Below are 15,159 nucleotides of genomic sequence, written 5' to 3'. Positions count from 1 at the left end.
ATTAGGTACACCTACACAGCCAATGACAATGAGGAGTTTGGATTGACACCATCAGATCGGTACATGTTTTTTTTTTAACATGGCTGTCAAATCAGCATTTTTAATCAAATATATCAGTTTTCAAACTAATTACGATTAATCACCAATGAGGCTGCACGGCGGTCGAGTGGTTAGCGCGTAGACCTCACAGCTAGGTTAATCGGCGACTCCAAATTGTCCATAGGTATGAATGTGAGTGTGAATGGTTGTTTGTCTATATGTGCCCTGTGATTGGCTGGCCACCAGTCCAGGGTGTACCCCGCCTCTCGCCCGAAGACAGCTGGGATAGGATCCAGCACCCCGCGACCCTCATGAGTATAAGCGGTAGAAAATGAATGAATATCTGTTTTCAAACTAATTAATCACGATTAATCACCAATGAGGTTGCACGGCAGTCGAGTGGTTAGCGCGTAGACCTCACAGCTAGGTTAATTGGCGACTCCAAATTGTCCATAGGTATGAATGTGAGTGTGAATGGTTGTTTGTCTATATGTGCCCTGTGATTGGCTGGCCACCAGTCCAGGGTGTACCCCGCCTCTCACTTGAAGACAGCTGGGATAGGCTCCAGCACCCCCGGGACCTTTGTAAGTACAAGCAGTAGAAAATGAATGAATGAATTCCCTGAAACTTACCTTAAGTATGCTCTACTGCTGATGACTATAGAATGGAAAAAGATAAAAACAAACTTTTTTTTCCTGATGAAAGAGGAGAGTCTAATCTTTCTTTTGGTAGGTTCCATGTTCATATAGCCATAGGACAAAATATGTGTTGCCTTGAAGGATCAGTGAAAAAGGTCTAAAATGGCCGGTACTGAAGTGGTTGTCGTTTGACAAATTGTTGGCATTGAACGAGTTAATACCTTTTAAGAGTGTTCATCACAACTGCATGAGTATTATTTACTTTGTATGAGGCAAGGAGATGCTTTGAATGGCTATAAAATGATGACGGTACATAATTCAGTTAAATCTCATCCTTGGCATGTCTGATGTTACATTACGCTGAATGATGCAATGTTTTCTTCTATAACTGACAGATAAAGGTTGGAGGTTTTTTTTTTTTGTTAAATGGACGAAAATATTTCCTGACTCAGGCTTCTAAAGATAGAAAATGGCGAGCGCAGCGTATTACGTCACTCCAAAAATCACCTTGAGAGATTGGGGTGATACAAAGTGTGACAGTAAAAAGCACAGCATCGTTAATGGTCATTTACACTCGATTTGATTTCATTCAATCAGCCTACAGTTCTTGTTTATTTCAACACTCTAATACTCACCACTATTCATATTTACTACTAGTATTTACTGCATTTATGCAACTGTGTGTAGTAGGGGTGTCTGAACTGTGGAAAATGAAACCATGCAAGGGCCATTTGGATATTTTGTAAAGATATTATATATGGTTCAAGAAAAAACTGCATCCCAGGTTTGTGATGTACAATGGGTGAAAAAGTATTTGTATCAACTTTGCCCCCCCCCCCCCACCCTTTTTTAATTTGTCTAAATAATTAAATTAGAAAAAAAAACTTGAATATTTTGACTTTATTCACAGAATATTTTAACTATTACAGTATTAATAACGTATGTTTTCGCTAATATTTCAACACTAAGCTACAAAAATGACATTTTTATTTACGTTGTGAGTTTATTCTTGTAAAATTGCGACTTTTTTCTCTCAATATTTTGAGTTTATGCTAAAAAAAATCCCAGGTTTGTGATGTACAATGTGTGAAAAAGTCTATTTGTATCAACTTTGCCCCCCCCCCCTTTTTTAAAATTGTCTAAATAATTAAACTAGAAAAAAAAACTTGTTTGAAAAAAATTTGACTTTAAAAAATTTTGACTTTATTCACAGAATATTTGAACTATTACAGTATTAATAACATGTGTTTTTTTCTGATATTTCAACTCTAAGCTACGAAAATTACATTTTTATTTATGTTGTGAGTTTATTCTTGTAAATTTGCGACTTTCACCCCCGCGACTGTTGTGAGAATAAGCGGTAGAAAATGAATGAATGAATGTTTCTCAATAGATAATTTTTCTCTCAGTATTTTGACTTTCTTTGAATTTCTCTATCGACTTGTAAAATTACAGTTTGTTTTTTTTAGTTTTCTTGTTAAATTGTATATTTAGAACATACCATGGACCAATAAGGAATGGAAATGGTGTGGATGCAATTACCCTCACAAATGTTGATGTCTCTTTCTCATTTATTTCAATAAAGTAACCATAACATTACAAATACTGCCCATCATCCTATCAGTCTTATATTCTAACTTCTTAGAGTGTATAGCAGGGGTCTCAAACACGCGGCCCGCAGGACACTAGTTTGAGGCCCCCGCCTTGATATGAAAGTTTAATGTTAGTGTGGCCCGCGCAAGTTTGATATGGATGCTGTATGGTATCATGTACCCAGAAAAAATTATTACTTTTGATTAATGTTCATGTTAAAGGTTAAATAACTGTTAATAGTTAGGAAAACCTGATGCGGCCCAGTCTCGCCCAGACCCTATCTCCAGTGGCCCCCAAGTAAATTGAGTTTGAGACCCCTGGTGTATATGCACCTGATTTCGACATTTAATCATGCGTGGATTCATTTAGTCAACTCCAACAACGAGGTGCGTGTGTTGAAAAGAGAACTATTTGAGGCTGGATGCTATTTAAAGCTACTAGTGCTTAAAGAATTAATAGGCGGGCGGTGAAGCAAGAAGTTCCCTTTATATCAGGTGCTTGGATCCCGGGGCTCTCTGGCCATTAGGCAGCCTTGCATATACGCTACACTTGTATTGAGAAAAGCTAAACATAACGTCGGCCATAATTACTAAGGAGTCATTGAAATGACCTAAAAGTCGCTTGTGAAAAGCAGTGCTGCAAGGCGCACATGTAAGAAGGAGATAGCATGCATTCAGTAAGACCTGGAGGCATTTTAGCTTTCAGAGGTGATGGATGTAAATCACAGCCATAGTGTGTGTGTGTGTGTGTGTGTGTGTGTGTGTATGATTTCACCATGATAGCTTATACTGTGACCAAACTCCTGACAAAATGAGGGCAATTAGTCATTTTTTCAACGCTATTAACTCGTGGCAAGTAATACGAAAGAGAAGCTTAACATTCTTCATGTATTCAATTATTTAGATCCCTTTCACTTCCCTGTGTCCGTTTTCTATTCTTGGTGTGCTTTTTATCAGATACAAGAAGGCCGTCTCGCTCGAGCAGCAGTCACGCAATTGCGACGTGCAATGATACAGCGCTGGCTACAGTGGATTTACAATGGGGGAGACCACATACACAAAACTGCTCCCATTAAATAAAGTTTATAATGAAACTAGAACGTTCAACTAAGCCCTACGTTCCTGAAGTGGGGTATGCATACACAGATTGCCGTAGGGTGTACAGGAATTTATTCATTCATTCATTTTCTACCGCTTTTTCCTCACGTGGGTCGCAGGAATGCTGGAGCCTATCCCAGCTGTCTTCGGGCGAGAGGCGGGGTACACCCAGGACTAATCGCCAGCCGATCACAGTATATAATAATATAATATATAGGGTTGTGGGGGTATGATGGAGCCTATCCCAGCTGACTTAGCAGGGTACACCCAGGACTGGTTGGCAGCCAATCGCAGTATTGCAATATATAATAATAATAATATTCATTCATTCATTTTCTACCGCTTATCTCCAAGAGGGTCGCAGGGGTGCTGGAGCCTATCCCAGCTGACTTTGGGCAAGAGGCGGGGTACACCCTGGACTGGTTGGCAGCCAATCGCAGCATTGCAGTAATTAATTACAGTGGCTGACATAGTTACACAGGGTGATTAATCATAATTAATACATTTGTAAATTGTGATTATTCATTCATTAATTTTCTGTACCACTTATCCTCATGAGCGTTGCAGGCATGCTGGAGCCTATCCCAGCTGTCTTCAGGCAAACACCCTGCCAATCACAGGACACATATAGACAAACAACCATTCACACTCACATTCATACCTATGGACAATTTGGAGTCGCCAATTAACCTAGCATGTTTTTGGAATGTGGGAGGAAACCGGAGTACCCGGAGAAAACCCACGCATGCACGGGGAGAACATGCAAACTCCACACAGAGATGGTCGAGGGTGGAATTGAACCCTGGTCTCCTAGGTGTGAGGTCTGCGCGCTAACCACTCGACCGCCGTGCCGCTACAGGAATTAAAAAAAAAAACAGAACAAAACAACAAAAAACCTTGACCACATTAACAAGAAAAACTGAGATGTACATAAGGCACTTAAACGCCTCATGTGAACAGCCACAGTCGGTACAATGCAGAGAAAAGGTAACAGCATGAAGTTATTCATTGTTCTGTGTGCCTTAAATGAACAAATAGCTATAGAAAGTGTTTGCCCCCTTCCTGATGGACTTTTTTTTTTTTTTTTTTAGAGGTTACGATCCCGTCAGCAGTATGCATGAGCCAAATGACGCACCGAATGCAAATGCTGTTGTGTGGGCAGGAAGATGTTTAATCATGCACTTACAGTGGTGTGAAAAAGTATGTTTCAGATCATCAACCAAATGTAAACATTATTCATTCATTCATTCATTTTCTACTGCTTTTTCCTCACGATGGTCGCGGGGGTGCTGGAGCCTATCCCAGCTGTCTTCGGGCGAGAGGCCACCCTGGACTGGTGGCCAGCCAATCACAGGGCACATATAGGCAAACAACCATTCACACTCACATTTATAACTATGGACAATTTGGAGTCGCCAATTAACCTAGCATGTTTTTGGAATGTGGGAGGAAACCGGAGTACCCGGAGAAAACCCACGCATGCACGGGGAGAACATGCAAACTCCACACAGAGATGGCTGAGGGTGGAATTGAGTAATTTATAATATATATGATATTTCAGTAGTTAGATCATGGAAAATGTGTTTATGATCTTCAACATACATTTTTTACAGGATTAGAGCCCTCTAGATGTGAATATGACGGAGAGAACATGCAAACTCCACACAGAGATGGTCGAGGGTGGAATTGAACCCTGGTCTCCTAGCTGTGAGGTCTGCGCGCTAACCACTCGACCACCATGCCGCCGCGTGTAAACATTAGTCAATGGAAATACAACTGAGCACAAAAATACAGTTTTTAAATGAAACCTTTTCTTATAGAGGGGAGGAGGAAAAGTCCCCCCCCCCGCCAAAACACAACTTAACTAAGATTAATTGACATCCATAAGCCAGGAAAGGTGATTTAAAAAATGGGATAAAGCCATTTAAAGCTTTGGGGCTCCAGCAAACCACAGTGAGAGACATTATCTACAAATGGCAAAAACATGGAACAGCGGTGAACCTTCCCAGGAGTGTCCGGCCAACCAAAATGACGCAAAGAGCGCAGAGGCGACTCATCCAAGAGGTCACAAAAGACCCCACAACAACAACATCCAAAGAACTGCAGGCCTCACTTGCCCCCCCAAAAAATCTGAAGTAATTTTTCTTTTGGAAAGTGTGTGTCCCATCACTTCTGGCATAAAGTTAACAGCGCGCTTCAAAAAAAGAACATCATACCAACAGTAAAATACGGTGGTGGTAGTGTGATGGTCTGGAGCTGTCTTGTTGCGCCAGGATAGTAATTCTAGAATTCTACAGTCTAGCAAAGAATCCTGAAGGAAAATGTCCGACCATCTGTTAGTGAACTCTAGCTTAAACCAACTTGGGTTCTGGAAGCGGACAATGAACCACAGCGAGCCACTGGCACCAACTGGGGCCAGTCCAGTGGCCCAACTTGGAGCGCGCCATGGAGATTCCAATAGGTGGATTGTTTGCAACATTTGGTTCCACTTAGTGGCACCGATTGCTTGTTGCAAATGGCGGAGCGAAAATTCTAAACATTTTGAAATTTTCTTGCTACCAAACTGAATTTTTGCCACCGTTACGGGCCACCACGAGCCAGTTGGAGCCACTGCACACCACTAGGCACCTTCTCTTGTCTCAAGACCCTGCAGTTGGGCAATATGTTGTAAATAAAAAGATTATAAATGTGACTATAGTCGTGTTTTGTCATGTCTACAGGGCTCTAATAATGCTTTGTTCATTTTAATCTGAAAAAAATAATTTGTTTACCCACCAACTATATGTGGTTTCTTAAGTTTTTATTATTTGCCGTTTTATTATTATTATTATATTTACTTATTTATAACTGATTGATTGATTTTCTTTATTCTTGATTTGTTTATTTATTTTTCATCTTATTTTGTGTAGGAAAATAAAAATTAAGATATTTGAGAATAGTGTAATGTTTTATTAGAGCTTTTATTGTAGAAAATCAAAACCAAAGCGAAGTTTTTAAATTTTTTTTGTTTTTAATAAATTTTTTTGGGAAAACCTGATGCGGCCCAGTCTCACCCAGACCCGAGTGGCAGGGCGAAAATTCTAAACATTTTGAAATTTTCTTGCTACCAAACTGAATTTTTGCCGCCATTACGAGCCACCGCGAGCCAGTTGGAGCCACTGCACGCCACTTGGCACTTTATTGGCGACACTAGCGCGAACTGGCACCAATTATTGTTGTTACTCTGGATTTGAAGAGGGAAAAAAAACAAGTCTGTCTGATGAATCCGTGTTTGCACAATTTGTAATCATGAATTTATGGAGTAGGAAATGTGCTGAAATGTCCATTTACAAACCTCAGTTCAAGTCTAAGCCGTGTTATGTAATCTTTAGGGATAGGCTTCCATTTTCATAGCCTCCCACACGGATCAAGGTCACTTATTGAAGAGTGAGTAAAAGCTCAAAAAGGTACATGTTAGGAATATTATCTGATTTCATCAGGATTTAATGCAAGAGAAAACAGACAGGCTAGCTTATTAATAACGATGTGAAATGTCCCGAGGACACTGAAGGAGTTGGAGGAGCGAGGCTGCCCAATGAAGAGCATCTCTCCCGAGTGTGGTCATTTTTTTTTCCTGTTTTAAACTTGTCTTAGCCTTTTGGACGAGACTACAGATGAATATTGGTTTGTAACAATAGCCACGTTTACATGGACCCAAATATTCCAATTCCATTCGGGTTATTTGCTCAAACAGAAAGAATCTAACCATTCCGAAAGAAAAGTGCCAATCCGAATGAATATATAATCGGATTCACAGGAGTTGGAATATTCCTTTCTCCAATCCGATTGAGGTATCTTGTACTCGCTCAATCGGAAAGTTGTCATGGTGAGTTCTTTCAGTGCATGGCTCAGCTGTGACGTAACACGCAGACGTCTGTCAGGTTTTGAAAATGGCGGCGAGCGGTCATCACTGGACTACGGCGGAAAGTTCGTTTTTGATACAAACTGAAAAAAGCGTCGCAACTGGCTCAACAACTGTGGTAATCACACTCTCGTCCGCCTTCTTCGATGAATCACGTGATATTGTTTACGTTTTACTGCGCATGCCCCATTGACTATTCCGTTTGATTATAGCGGTGATTGGAATATTCCTTTCCATGTTTACACTGTTTTCTGGTACATCATTCGGAAAGATTCCATTGGGAAAGAGGAAAATCTCATGTAAACGTGGCTAATGATGAGCTGAAAATAGTATGAACGCTGTATGCTTATATGATACTTTAAGCAAAAATTATGAACTTAACATAAAAGCCGTCTCTTGTATTGTGTCTTTTAGATTAAGCACATCGAGTTAGCAAGAGACTCCTCGGTGATGGGGGTGTGCATCGGTAGCATCATGTTTTGGGAAGGAACCCCCCCGCCCCCATCCTTCTCCTTTAAGAAGGCAAGGTCTGTCTGCTATTACTTGGCCCGTTGATGTGCAAGTGAATGGTACCTGCTTAGTCAAGAGGAAGGAGTTTTAAAGCAATGTAGGGTGGGGGTGGGGTGAAGGGGGGGGGGGTCCTGTTATATAACAAATTTCACCAGTGACTCATCATCATCAGCATGAGAGAGATAAGCAGACACACTGAGGGACTCTCCGATCCTCCTACACGCTGAATCCACAGTATCTCTTATTTGTCCTCATCTTCGTACTTTCTTGCCTTTACGCAGCTCTCAAATCTTGTTGTTATTCGCTCACCCCCCCCCCCCCCCCCACACACATTTTTTTAATACCGTCATTATCTCCCCTATTTTGGAGCTCACTTTCAGACCTGCATGAGGTGTGGGATTTTATGCTGTGACATGTATAATTGCAGGGCAGCGGGGCAAAACTTTTACCGAATCAAAGGAAATGTTTTTTTTTTTTATATATTTGGGCAAATATATAAGACATTAGAGTGCATTAGAATTATTATTATTTGTATTGTTTTTATTTTTTATTATTTTTTTATTATTTTTATTTTTATTCTATTTTTATATTATTTTTATTTTTGATTATTTTTATTTTATTTTTTTTATTTTTCTAATTATTTTTATTTAATATTTATTTTTATTTATTTATTTATTTATCATTATTATCATCATTATTATCATCATCATTATTGTCCTCATTTTTGTCCTCATTTTTGTCCTCATTTTTATTTTTATTTTTTATAATCTTTATCATTATTACCATTATTATTTTTATTATTATCACCATTATTATAATCATCATTAATATTACCATTTTCATCATTATAGTTGTAACAATTTTTGGAATTTTCTTTTTATTATTTAATTTTACAGACTTCATTGCTTCTTCTAGAGTGCTGTATCATTCCATCTGTTGTTTTCTGAAATCCGCAGTATTTATGATTTTATTGTCAATTTATTAGCCCACTTTTCCCCCCCTAAGTGTAACATTTACATATCATTAATTCATTCATTCATTTTCTACCGCTTTTCCTCACGAGGGTCGCGGGGGTGCTGGAGCCTATCCCAGCTGTCTTTGGGCGAGAGGCGGGGTACACCCTGGACCGGTGGCCAGCCAATCACAGGGCACATATAGACAAACAACCATTCACACTCACATTCATACCTATGGACAATTTGGAGTCGCCAATTAACCTAGCATGTTTTTGGAATGTGGGAGGAAACCGGAGTACCCGGAGAAAATTACTTCAGATTTTTTGGGGGGGCAAGTGAGGCCTGCAGTTCTTTGGATGTTGTTGTTGTGGGGTCTTTTGTAACCTCTTGGATGAGTCGCCTCTGCGCTCTTTGCGTCATTTTGGTTGGCCGGACACTCCTGGGAAGGTTCACCGCTGTTCCATGTTTTTGCCATTTGTAGATAATGGCTCTCACTGTGGTTTGCTGGAGCCCCAAAGCTTTAAATGGCTTTATCCCATTTTTTAAATGACTTTTCCTGGCTTATGGATGTCAATTAATCTTAGTTAAGTTGTGTTTTCTTCCCTCCTCCCCTCCATAATAAAAGGTTTCATTTAAAAACTGTATTTTTGTGCTCAGTTGTGTTGCCAAGCTGCACGGCGGTCGAGTGGTTAGCGCCCAGACCTCACAGCGAGGAGACCAGGGTTCAATTCCACCCTCGGCCATCTCTGTGTGGAGTTTGCATGTTCTCCCCGTGCATGCGTGGGTTTTCTCCGGGTACTCCAGTTTCCTCCCACATTCCAAAAACATGCTAGGTTAATTAGCGACTCCAAATTGTCCATCGGTATGAATGTGAGTGTGAATGGTTGTTTGTGTATATGTGCCCTGTGATTGGCTGTCCAGCCACCAGTCCAGGGTCCTGTCTGAAGACAGATGGGATAGGCTCCAGCCCCCCCGCGACCCTTGTGAGGATAAGCGGTAGAAACTTTTGATTACAGGACTTTTGATTACAAAGCTTTGAAGTTTCAGTCAGCTCACCTTCAGCCCTCCATGTTTTAACCGAGCACTTTTCATTTCTCGGCCATTTCCACATGTGTTTTGTCTTAGTAAGGACACTTAATCACGTTGAGGTTAACACCCCTCTGTCTGTTTTCATTCCTTTAGCCTGACTGTAATGGCCCCCACCCTGAATCCATGAGAACAACATGACTCAGACGGCCACATGTTTTTCACGACAACAAAATCAAGCTTAGAAACTGCAAAAGAGTAAAACGAAGAATGAGATCTCGAGGTATGATGACTCACCGGTAACAGGTGCCTGTGCGGGCCGTCGGAGTGCCGTCGAACTCGCTGAGAATTAACTCTTGAGGGATGAGCGTGTCCGCGGGCGGGGGGCCGCACGGACGAGCGGTGCGACTGTCGCTGGAGGTTAAAACCGCTGACGCTCGTCTCTCCTGTGACCGAGTGGGAAAAGTTGCCGCTGCTTGGTCTCGGCTGTTTGTGAGAGTTTAAGGGGGCCGTCTTTGCAGGAACGTGCGTGGTGCGATGGTTGGCGGTCCTGTTGGATGCCTCTGGGGCCTTTTCTTTGCCCCTGCTTCCGGTCCGATGATGATATTCCGCCGAATCACTCCCTCTCGGATTCTTTCCCTCCAGGAGTTTAGCGGCTACAGAGTTTAGCTGGAAAAGACAGATGCAGATGTCAGGTCCTTGCAGCCCATCATTAAACAAGGAGAGCCTCTCAAAAGTCTAACCTGTCACTAACACCTGACATGCTGAGTACCGAGCAGTGAAGCGGGTGTCTAACTACGGCCGCTCATCCGCTCCACTCACCCACTCCAACTTGTTGGACGGGCGGGCGGGAGGCTGAGTAGCAGCCAGTAAGCCTGGAAGGATGGAGCGGCGGTGAGAGACGAGTGGGAGGCAAGGTGAAATATAGAGCGTTAACAGACAGGCATGGCAGGGTTAATGCTTTCACTCACCACGGTGATGTGCTGTTATGCCATCCGAGCAGAGAAAGCATTACTGCGTCTTCACGCCTGGCTGCACGGCACAAGGAGGAGCGGGAAGAGGAGGATGAAAGAGTCCAGAGGTAAAAAAAAGACTGGAGGACTGCTGAGGCGGAGCTTGAGGAGAAAAGACACGGTGGAGTAAGGAGGAGAGACGACAAGACAAGGGGAGGGGAAGTGCTTGGGAAAGTCAATGAGGAAAGATGGGAGATAAAACAGTCGACAAGTGAGGAAACTCAGACGCCAACATGTGAAGCCCACCACATGAAGCAGAAAGGACACGTACCAGCAAATACAAATAGACGATGTGGACATTGAAAGAGTGAACAAAAATACATTTCTGGGAATCACAATAGATTAAAATATGAGCTGGAAACCTCATATTACAAATATACAACATAAGGTGGCCAGAAATATTTCAGAATCGAACAAAGCAAAATTTGTTCTCAATCAGAAATCACTCCACACTCTTTATTGCTCTCTGGTTCTACCATATCTTACTTATTGTGTGGAAATATGGGCTAATAACTATAAAAGCAATCTTCACTCCCTAAATGTACTGCAAAAAAGGTCAGTAAGGATAATTCATGAAAGAACGCACCCTGACAACTTTCTGACAACCCGCACAGAAAGCTCTCTATATCAGGGGTCTCAAACACGCGGCCCCCTAGGACACTAGTTTGAGGCCCCCGCCTTGATATGAAAGTGTTAGTGCGCAAGTTTGATATGGATGCTGTATGGTATCATGTACCCAGAAAAAAATTATTACGTTTGATTAATGTTCATGTTAAAGGTTAAATAACTGTTAATAGTTATCCTCCCTATCCGTGTGGAAGTGGTAAGTTTTTGGCTATTTAAGTTTAAAGGAAATAACTTGAAGGCTACCATTTAGGTCGCTAGCTCTCTAGTTTGCAAGTTAGCATGTGTCTCAAGACCCTGCAGTTGCGCAATATGTTGTAAATAAAAAGAGTATAAATGTGACTATAGTCGTGTTTTGTCATGTCTACAGGGCTCTAATAATGCTTTGTTAATATTAATCTGAAAAAAATAATTTGTCTACCCACCAACTATATGTAGTTTCTTAAGTTTTTATTTGCCGTTTTATTATTATTATTATATTTATTTATTACTGATTGATTTTCTTTATTCTGGATTTGTTTATTTATTTTTCATCTTATTTTGTGTAGAAAAATAAAAAGTAAGATATTTGAGAACAATGGAATGTTTTATCAGAGCTTTTCTTGTATAAAATCGAAACCAAAGCAAAGTTTATTCATTTTTCTGTTTTTAATAAATGCGTTTTTTTGGGGTTTTTTTTGGAAAACCTGATGCGGCCCAGTCTCGCCCAGACCCTAGCTCCAGTGGCCCCCAAGTAAATTGAGTTTGAGACCCCTGTGGAATCAAACTATGGAATGGATTGAGTAAGGACCTCAAACAATGCACAACGATGAGCCAATTCAAGAAACAATACAAGCAGTTGATGTTTGCTAAATACAAGGATGAAGAGTCTTGAACCAGTCATGATGTGCTATATATATCACTATATTGACACTTACTATGGTACCCATTATGTCATTGGATGGTCATATCACCTTGTAAAATAACCTCAAATCACCTAAAAAACATCAATCAATAAATAAAATAATAGAAAATAAATAAATTAAATAATAATTAACATATATATAATATAGATACAAATAAAAATTAATTCAATTAAAAATAAAAAAAATAAAAAAAACTTAAATTATATTAAGAAAGCAGGAAGTGAACAAATGTAACAGTTACTGATAGTAAAAGTACCAGATGGAGGGGTAGGATTTAATAAGCTTTGCTTCTTCCTACTCCTTTTGGACATGTGGAACTGTGAACTGATTATGGGATGCACTCAATTGTAATCTGATGCATGTTCAAATGAAATAAAACCATTACAAAAGTGTCCCAGCGTCAAGTCAGGGAGCTCAAAGGAAAACAAATGACAGTCAGCTCGCTAAGCAAGTGTTGCAAACCTGACTAAGCCACATAGTGGCTCGCTAATGAGCGGCTGCACACACGGCAGGGCTTCAAAAAGATGAGCTCCCCTATCCTCAGCACTTTGTAGCCAAGGAGTGACACTTAGGGATGAATCAAAACATTTGAGTGGAAGGAGACGAAGGAACCTGGAAGTGCTCCGGGAATGAATCACATCCAGAGACGATGAGCAGAAACTCACCTCAGTAAACTGCAGAGGACAAATTCCACTTTTATCGCCCAGTTTGGCTTCAATCCAGTGATCATCCACACGTTTGATGACAGTGAGAATGTCTCCCTGCAGACCACAAAAACATGCAGGAAAACTTAAAAAGGGAGGCACCAAAACAGTGATGACACAACGGGTCAGGGCTTTATGCTCCCATTAGACGGCGGCCACTCATGAGGCATCAACCCCCTCCCCTTCCCTGTGTCGCTTGTGCAAGGCCCCGGCCCTTTCTGTAACCAGCCTCACTATAAAAAAAACATCTCCATTAAAAACAAACAAAAAAGAAAGCACGGCAAGCCTCAAGTGTGCTTTCATGGAGCGCATACAAACACCGAGGTCCTTATATAACTCCCTTAAAAATCCTTCAGGGTCAATGAATGCTGTAAAACAGCACCCTCCCTCCCCTCCCTGACCATGACTATAATGTATTAGCACCACTAGCAACAGCACATACTTTGCAAGGTAGAATAGCCCAAAAGAGACACCAAACACCTGCTGAGAAAAGAGTCAGCCAGAAAGCTAATTTAGTGTTTTGAAAAGGACATTGCAATGTTTGTATCAGGTACTTAAACTGAAGGACAAATTACAATACACTGTGGCGGCCATGATGGGAGAACTCGCTTGTCGCCGTCATGCTGGTTAATTAAAAAAAAATAATAATAATAATAATAATACCACCAACTACAGTATCCCAAAAGTGACAACAGTCCTAACGTTTCAGAAACCATTTGATTCCATCTTAGGTTAGAACTTTTGACTTGAACTTGTCTTGAACCAGTCATGATGTGCTATATATATATATCACTATATTGACACTTACTATGGTACCCATTATGCCTGGGGTCTCAAACTCAATTTACCTGGGTGCCACTGGAGCTAGGGTTTGGGCAAGCCTGGGCCACATCAGGTTTCCCCCCCCCCCCCCCCCCCCCCAAAAAAAAACGCATTTATTAAAAACGGAAAAATATACAAACTTTTTCAGTGCTTTGGTTCCGATTTTCTACAATAAAAGCTCTGATAAAACATTCCACTGTTCTCAAATATCTTAATTTTAATTTTTCTACACAAAATAAAATGAAAAATAAATAAACAAATCAAGAATAAAGAAAATCAATCAATCAATCAGTAATAAATAAATATAATAATAATAAAACGGCAAATAATAAAAACTTAAGAAACCACATATAGTTGGTGGGTAGACAAATTATTTTTTTCAGATTAAAATGAACAAAGCATTATTAGAGCCCTGTAGACATGACAAAACACGACTATAGTCACATTTATACTCTTTTTATTTACAACATATTGCGCAACTGCAGGGTCTTGAGACACATGCTAACTCGCAAACTAGAGAGCTAGCGACCTAAACGGTAGCCTTCAAGTTATTTCCTTTAAACTTAAATAGCCAAAAACTTACCACTTCCACACGGATAGGGAGGATAACTATTAACAGTTATTTAACCTTTAACATGAACATTAATCAAACGTAATAATTTTTTCTGAGTACATGATACCATACAGCATCCATATCAAACTTGCGCGGGCCGCACTAACATTAAACTTTCATATCAAGGCGGGGCCTCAAACTAGTGTCCTGCCACGTGTTTGAGACCCCTGATCTTGAGAGCTTTCTGTGCTTTGTATGGTCATATCACCTCGTACTTTGGTACGAGGTGCATTATTAAATAAAAAATAAAAAATAAAAAATAAAAAATAAAAAATAAAAAATAAAAAATAAAAAATAAAAAATAAAAAATAAAAAATAAAAAATAAAAAATAAAAAATAAAAAATAAAAAATAAAAAATAAAAAATAAAAAATAAAAAATAAAAAATAAAAAATAAAAAAATTTTGGACATGTGGAACTGTGAGCTGATTATGTGATGCATTCAATTGTAATCTGATGCATGTTCAAATGAAATAAAACCATTACCATTACCAACTTTAGAGCGCAGTGTATAGCAGTAAAGTTTATTTATTGCAGTTAATTGCTTCCAGACCTGACTGCCGATATGTGAATTTCCGTGAAGTGGGATTATATTTTTGTAATTAGAGCATAGAAAAGCCGTTCATGACTTTTTAAATACATTACTGCCACCTAGTGACCACAATACTGCTGAAAAATAGAGTGAGTGAGCAATATTAGAACCACATAGACTTACTATG

The 15,159-nt window shown here is 40.0% G+C and overlaps 1 protein-coding gene across 4 annotated transcripts in view; it reads right to left on the bottom strand.

The window, feature by feature from the left end:
- Positions 1 to 15,159, bottom strand: part of sh3rf2 (SH3 domain containing ring finger 2) — a 34,216-nt gene that overhangs the window by 6,758 nt on the left and 12,299 nt on the right. For 3 of the 4 annotated variants that reach the window (XM_058063135.1, XM_058063136.1, XM_058063134.1), the window contains exons 5-6: positions 12,968 to 13,063; positions 10,058 to 10,429 (exon numbers count right to left, since the gene is read on the bottom strand). In XM_058063135.1, coding sequence (XP_057919118.1) covers positions 10,058 to 10,429; positions 12,968 to 13,063 — 468 coding nt within the window. The remainder of the gene's footprint in view (positions 1 to 10,057; positions 10,430 to 12,967; positions 13,064 to 15,159) is intronic. The other variant, XM_058063137.1, reaches the window with a different exon arrangement.

This window comes from Doryrhamphus excisus, chromosome 23 (genome assembly GCF_030265055.1).
Source record: "Doryrhamphus excisus isolate RoL2022-K1 chromosome 23, RoL_Dexc_1.0, whole genome shotgun sequence".
Lineage (NCBI taxonomy): Eukaryota > Metazoa > Chordata > Actinopteri > Syngnathiformes > Syngnathidae > Doryrhamphus > Doryrhamphus excisus.
The sequence above is the reverse complement of the archived record's forward strand: the minus strand, read 5'-3'. Positions and strand labels throughout refer to the sequence as shown.